The following is a 7935-nucleotide window of genomic DNA, read 5'->3' on the forward strand; positions in this document are numbered from 1 at the left end:
GACCTGAGGACTTGATTTGTTTTAAAATTTTTAATCTCAGCTTTGAATATGTTGCCTAGAGACTTAGTAATTGCCGAGTTTGTGGTTTGGGGGAGAAATGTAACTAGACAGTTTGTTAGCTTTTCAATTAAAGACAACACTTAATTCATGAAAAAAAAAAACACCCAGACATGTAATAATCAAGATCCCAGAAATTCAGCACAGAAACAGTATACTACAAGATGCTAGAGAAAAGAAACAGATCACATTTAAAGGAAATATCATAATAACGGAAGATTTCTTTTCACAAACCATCAAGTCAAGAAGAGCATGGAGCAGAGTACTTCAATTTTTTAATTTTATTTATTTATTTATTTACTTACTTACTTATTTTGTGGTACTGGGGATTGAACTCAAGACCCTGCACTTGACAGACAAATGCTTATTCTACTGAGCTATTTTCCCAGTCCTGATACTTCAAGTCTTGCAAGAAATAAATTTAATAGTTTTATTTTTCTATTGGGATTTTCTGCTTTTTACTGACAGTTTTTAAAAATCTGTGTGTGTGTGTGTGTGTGTGTGTGTGTGTGTGTGTGTGTGTGCTCAGTGTCTGGTACTTTAATTATAACTTGCCATGGTGCATAACTTGTCATAAATTTTTTCACTGTACTTTGGTGTTCTGTAAGCTTCATCTATTAGTATGTTGAATTCATTCCTCATACTTGGGAAGTTTTCTGTTACGATTTCTGTAAACAGATTTATTCCATGGGTGCCACCTTCTAGTTTCACTCTAACTCCAATTAGCTTTAAGTTGTTTTCTTAGTGTTGTTTAGTAGTTGTTGACAGAGTTTTTTGTTTATCGTTTATAATTTCTTTTAGTAATTTGTCATAATTTACCCCTTTGTCCTCATTTTTAGAAATCCTATCTTTACATTAGTCATTTCTGCAATTTATGAGTTCTGCACAGTTTTTTATGTCTCATATTTCTGTCTGATACCTTTGATGGAATCTTTGGTAAATTTGACATTCATGTTTTGAACTGATTTGGTGAACTTTTCCAGTTTTTATTTACCTCAAATCCACATTCACCATTTCATATGATAATTCCATAAACTTTTGGGTCATAGCCTCTTTGAGAAACTTACCAAGGTTTTTTAATTCTTCAGTCAACCTATATAAAGCTCTGCTACCTGGTGTTTGCTTTCCTGTCCATCAGTGTCCCCTAGGTCTATGTTGGCAAAGTTAGAGGAACTTCAGGGTTTTTTTGTTGCCTTGTTTTCCCATACTCCTCGCTCTCCCTCTTGCTCTCGCTCTCTGGGTGGGGGTTATCCCTGTCCCCATTTTTTCCCCTTTTTTGGGTGCTGATATGAGTTCAAGTAATGTGAAGAGAGTAATTAATATGAAGTACTTTTAGTAAGGTACTGCCTTCTAATGATGCATTTTTAGTTTTATTTGTTCAGAGAAAATATTGACCCCTTCAGCCATTTAAGTTACTTGGACTATGTTCTCTGTCTTTGGAATTCTCCCTCCCAGCTCTCAGGCAGAATCTGACCTTATCCCTGGAATTGGCTCTCTGAGCCCCTCTGACTTGACTCCTCCTCTGGTTGGCCATGTGGGATGCCTCCACTCATTTTGTCTTCATTTTCACAAATTATATACAGAGCTTTCATCCGTCATACAGTATTACTCTGTTTTAAGGTTGATATCTTAAATAATGTTTTATTCCATGGCTTAAGTTCCTATTGAAGGACCTGATACAATGAATAAAAAACAATGTTTGATTTCTAGCACTTTCTGTTAAGAAATAACCATACATAAGCAATCACACCATACCTTACCTGATGACATTCAGTCGGGGACCTGACTAGTGCTAGTATGATGTGAACCCCTTAACACTGATTATAGTACACCCGCTCTGAAAGGTCATTACTATCCAATCATACAGCATACTAATGTTATATAAAATTTCTAAATGGAAGCATTTATTTGCTATTTATTGCTAGCTTTGAATAGTGGTGTAGTAGATTTATTTTTTGTTTGTTCAGCCCTTTGTCTGAAACATTTCCCTTTTCTTTGATCATTCTTTTTATTTCATTGAGTCTATATTTTTAGGGTATAACAAACTTCACCTAGGCTTTCTAAGTTATTTATCATTTAAATTATTCTGTGGTTTTTGTTTCTTACCTTGCTCCATAGTTGTCACCCCATTGTTTACAAATCTTAAAAGCAGCACACACACACACACACACACACACACACACACACTATCTTGGCAGTTGTAAGTTACTTTCCCTAGCTGACAGATGTGAGAAACACTTGAAATGCTAGATTAACATCATTAATCAACAGATCTATTTTGAACTGGAAAAATAAAGAACTTCTCTAAATTACCCATGGTGCTGATAGAAAGAAGAAACTGTGAATGCAAAAACTCTGATAGTAGTCACACTTGTGAAATACTTACTGTTCCTTCCAGATAATTTGAATTCAGCCTGCACATGCTAAATATCTTCCTTTTCCTGCCTTTCTGAGAATGCAGTGGAAAAATACTTCCCTCCCTGACAGCAGGTAGCCAAACCTCATGTCAAGAAGTAACAAATGTCACCAGTGTAGGAGGCTTGGTGAACATAACAAAGCTTTGAAAGTTGTGACTTACAGTGTGAGGTGAAATTTGTAATTGGATTTTTTATAATAAAATAATGTTGTGAATAACTGTATAGTAATTTTTCCCACCAAGTGTTGATTTTTGCTTTATTATTTTCTCTGCTTTTTTTTTACTTATTTCAATTTTTTTATATTTCTCTTTATTTTCCATTATCTTGGGAAATCAGCATATGAGACATTTGATTCACTGTATATTTGGCTTGTTTTTGAGACACATCCATTTATTACTCTACGTACATCGGTTATTACTCACTACCATCACTTAAGGGATCACTTGTGCTATTCTAATCTGTTTTTTATTTTCTTCCAGATTCGCCTGAGTGACATTATAGCAGCTAGAATCTTACGGTATGCAGATTTTGATACCTTAATGTACACCTGTGCTCCTGAGTCTTACTTCATGGAACGAGTGGTATGCCTATTTCTTTAGTTTCCCCTTCTCTACAGGTATGGTGGTATTACTGTTCAGTTTTACTCTTAATGTGAAACTCAAAATTTTTACTCAGCTGTACCAAATTTATTTACCGTGTCATCTTTGACTATAATATTTGCTAGCCATATATTCTTTTCCTGCCTTATGTGTGAAGTCCTATAACCTTTTCCTAAAAAATAATGGTTAATGCAGGACCATTTGGGAAAATAAAATCCACATTCTATTTTTTAAGAAATGCAGTTTTATTGTATTTAATACCCAACATATCATTAAATGTACAACAGTGTATTGCTAATGACTTTTAATAAGTGCACAAAATTCATTTTCAATATTACAAACTTAAAATCCATGGTATTATCTTTTAAAAAATGTTCAAGTTGTTAAGTCTTAAAATACTTGCCTCCTTTTAGGACCATGAAAAATAAGATCAGGAAGGAATATTAGTGAACGTGTCATATAATTTCCCACTTGCAGATAAAGAAAACAAAGCTTAAAAGATTTGCCTAAAAGATTGCACACACTGGAACCAGAATTAAAATTAGCACATGGACTCTTCCAAGCCAGTGTGCTTTCTTATATCTGAGACTGACTTTATCTTCATAAAATAGGAAGAAATTGTCACTGGATCAGTCCTTGTCTAATAATGGTGAATTGTGAATTAGTGGCAAATACAATAATGATATTTTACATTATTCTCTTCTTTATTCAACCAGTCACTCATTCATTCAAAAACTATTATTGGTCACTAATTATCTATGAAGCAGTTTGCTATAGGCCAGTGGAGAGGAAAACAACCTGGTTCAAGAAAGATAGTCGTTAAATGGCAGATCACGCCCTATCACCAGAATATGTCACGAGGATTACTTGCCTGGTAATACCTTGGCACATTTTCTGCATCCAGTGTTCATTTTGGCTAGCTTTCTTGCTTTTAGCTCTTGTTTCATAGATGAAAATACTCCAGCTTTGCAGAGCAGGAAATAACAATCAGGCCCAGACAGCAGTAAGCGTGCGTGTTAACATTTTGTAAATAAAGAAGAGGTAGATGCGAATAAAAGAAAATGTAAGGGATCTAGCTAATTCTAGGTTTAATAGGTTTATTATTAATCTTGTTAAATAGCTTGTGTAATTTTATAATTTTGATTGTTTCATTAGAATGTAGAAGTTGATAAGATTTGTATTTTGTTAATGATAAAGACATTTTAACTTTAAGAAATATCACTGTGTCACTCAATTTGACATAGATTTTTACTAAGTTAATGGAAAATTCAGTAACTATTTTGAATAATTTGCTGTATTTCAGACTCCGTTGAGATACACAAAGACGTTATTGCTTCCAGTTGTTATGGTGATTACTTTTTTTATCTTTAAAAAGGTACTTTTTAATTTTTTTCACTTCAAGTTCCAATTAAGAATTCTAGTCAATTAATGGTAATTGCTCAGAATTCATTATTTTTAAATAGGACAGAATCTTTCTTTATGTTTTTTTCCAGGTCTTTTTCGATCTAGTTATTATAGTTGTTTTTCCAAATATGTACATCATTAAAATATTTTTATTTATCCTTTTAAAAGATTTTGCCAATCCCCTACTATGTATAGGAATTACACTGACATTGTAGGCACTCTGGAGAAATAAAACACGGCCAACCCTGTCTTGGGCGGTCCTGGAGGATGGAAAGTAGAAGCATTAAGCAAATAATCACACACATAATTAAAGAATTACAGTTGTGGTAGGTAGCGAGAAAGAAAAATGCAGTGATGACTTCAGTATTTTTCCCATTTAAAGCACAGTTAAAAGAAATTTTAATCTGTTTTGTTTAGACAAGCTCGGAGAAAACTTGCATTTACGTTTCTCCTTCTCCTGTTCCTGCTGTCCATGCCCACACGCACTACCACACCTCCTCCTCAGTTTTTCTTTTTTGAAACAGGGTTGGCCGGGAGGTCACTGTTCTGCCTGGGCCTCTCAAGTGCTGGGATTACAGGCATGCCCAGCGCACCTGGCTTTGTATAGCCTTTAGAAATATCTTTTGCTGAACACCAAGTGTTTTTCCAACAGAAGAGATAAATGTCACAATAAAAGAGATAATCTTTAGAATACCACTGCCAGATATACTTGGTCTGCAGGAGATGTGTCTGAAAGCTCATTTCATGACAGTTCACGCTTAGGGGTTTGTGAGTGTTGCTTTTTTTTTTTTTTTTTTTTTTGTCTTAACCAGCTTAATTAATACTATTTACCAGTTGCCTTTTCTTAAGTAATATGTATTTATTTCATACTTTTCAATAGCATGATTTCTCTTCACCATACTAATTGTGGTCCTGTTTAAAGGAATTTTCTGTATTTAAGGGCAACCTGTGTGTGTCTCCATGCCCACACGCATTGTTCCTTCATTTTCACATAGAATATGAATAATTTGTGAGTGGCTCTTTCCAGCTCCTCGGGGACCACTCAGAACCAGTCAGGATGAGGCAAAGAGCGGGAGGGGGCTAGGCAGGAGCAAGCTTGCGGCTCTCCATTTTCTGGGCCAAGATCTTCCATACCTGTTTCTGTTCCGCCAAGCCTGTCTGTGGCATTCTTCTAGGGCTCACTGGGGGGCTAACGTGTGAATGCACTGTGTTTTTAATGAAGAGACAACCAAGCTGGGAGAAAGTACAATGTATATCTGCTGTTGCTGTGTTTTTTAAAAAAATAAATTAAGCGCCAAGACTCATAAACTCATGAATATCCCCTGAGCACAACACATCCCCACTACGTGTGTGTACTAACAGCTGCCCCTGCACACAGACACGCATGCACGCACACACACAGCTTATGGCATTTGAGACCTTCTTCTATGAATCAGTGAGAGACAAAGTCTAAACTTGCATTTCATTTTCAATTAGAGTCCAAGTTCAACTATGTATTGTTTTTACATGTTTGTCTCTGAGCCATAAACCACAAATCCCATAGACAGGTAATTTCTAAGTTTCCGTTAAATGTTTTGTTTTTTTGCTCACATCTCGGGCCAGCCTCATGTTTCCTTCCTCTCTGGGGCTCACTCACCGGGCCCATTCCGATGAGTTCTGTAGCCTCCTGTAGCAGTCACTTTGGATTCAAGAGTAACCAGGGAGGCTTGTGTGTCCACAACTGGTTCATTATGATCCAGAGTTCTGAGGGAAGCAAGAACACAGGTGAGTGGGGGGAGGGAAAGGTCTGCATTTACTAGCTAGGCTGAGATCAAACAGGCCCTGCACAGGAGAAGCTGCTTCCTGTGTAGGCACCAGCCTGCTACCCCATATCAACCTTCGGTAGAAATGCGAATTTCCTCACTAGCAAGAACTTCTGCACATGAGGGAAACTTAGGACCTCAGAGCTCAAGTGCACCTTGCAATCTATTCCAGCGCACTTTATAGAACAGAGTTATCATTTTAAAAAGTGATTTTCCTGTGACAGAACTGGAACTTACCTGTTCTTGAAAACTCACTTTAACATTAAAAAAGAATCTTTCTGTAATAGTGTTTGCATTAACTAAGCAGAACATTTAAAATGGTGCAACATTGCTTAGAAAAATCTCTTCGGTTTGATTCTATTCACAGACTCTTCGTGATGTTTTTTGTGCCTTATCTACAAACACTTTCCTAAGGTAACTATTTTATAGTTGTTTTAAAAAAAACATACCATATTGGGGCTAGGGAGATGGCTCAGTGGAATAAGCGCTTCCTTGACAAGCACAAGGGCCTGAGTTCAATCACCGGTTCCACGAAAAAAAAAAATCATATTAAGTATTAAATAACAGTGAAGTGTAAATTTTTTAAATATATGTGTACATTAAGCTTTCCCGTTATGACTAAGAAAGTAGATAGGAACCAAATTTAGATGTCTTCTATCCTTATGGATTTTTATTTTAACTTGTGTTAGAGAGCTATTTGTGAAATGACTTAAAATTTAAATTGGCTTAATTTTAATATATCTCTAAAAATTAAAGTCAGTAAACAGAACTTAGAGTTTTATTGTGGTCATTAATATTTTAAAGAAGCCATACTGACTTGTCCTGCTAAATGTTTATGAACAATCCTTTTGCTGTATATTTGTTGTTAAATCTCTGTGGTATCACATTTTAGTGGTTTCACGGAAGTTACCAGAATTGGGGCCTAAGTAGATGGCAACAAAATATTACTTGACTTATAAAATAAATACACAGAAATAAATTACTATTGGACATAAGAAGTAAATTTTGAAGGCAAATTTCCTTTTAAGGGGAATGTTATCTCAAATTAGATTTTATATTTATGATATATCATTTGATTTTATTTAATGACCTTCATTTTTCAGAAAAGATTTAGATTTTTTTAAAAAATAGTGAAACTTGTACATAGTTTTCAAAAAAACCCTTTATCCCACACATCTATTTTTAATTAGCAATTTTGTGTGGTTCTCACAAGAGCTGACTAAGACCTTCCAAAACAAGGACGATGACAGACCCTCCATATATATGGTTCTGGTCAGATGGGGGTTAGGCCACCCTGGAAACAGTCACACAAGGGCATGTGACAGACCTGGGTGTTTAGCTGGATAACAGAAGGTTGAGCACATAGCACCTGGTTGAGATATTTGAGCAGTGTAACAAGGAAGGGGACAGATGTGAGACCAATTGATGACAGTTGCTTCACACAGAGCAAGGAGGTCCTTCTTACTACTGCTCACGAGTGTGTGCATGTGCACACGGGGCCTCCAGAGCACACGTATAGTCATCCGTTCCCAGAAAAGCATGCATCCCGCCTCTTAGGCATGCTTCTCACAGGTACCATAAGGAACTTTGGAGGAATCATTCTACAAAACACATAGAAAAATACCGTTGTGGGCCGGCCAAATAGCTCAGTGGATT

General features: G+C 35.9%; 1 protein-coding gene across 1 annotated transcript in view; it reads left to right on the forward strand.

The window, feature by feature from the left end:
* The window catches only part of LOC101585557 (probable C-mannosyltransferase DPY19L2), a 131562-nt gene that overhangs the window by 64044 nt on the left and 59583 nt on the right, over positions 1–7935 (forward strand). Inside the window, exons 13-15 of the mRNA XM_023713371.1 lie at positions 2954–3055; positions 4377–4448; positions 6647–6693. Coding sequence (XP_023569139.1) covers positions 2954–3055; positions 4377–4448; positions 6647–6693 — 221 coding nt within the window. The remainder of the gene's footprint in view (positions 1–2953; positions 3056–4376; positions 4449–6646; positions 6694–7935) is intronic.

Source organism: Octodon degus, unplaced genomic scaffold, assembly GCF_000260255.1.
Source record: "Octodon degus isolate 3935 unplaced genomic scaffold, OctDeg1.0 scaffold00031, whole genome shotgun sequence".
Classification (NCBI taxonomy): Eukaryota; Metazoa; Chordata; class Mammalia; order Rodentia; family Octodontidae; genus Octodon; species Octodon degus.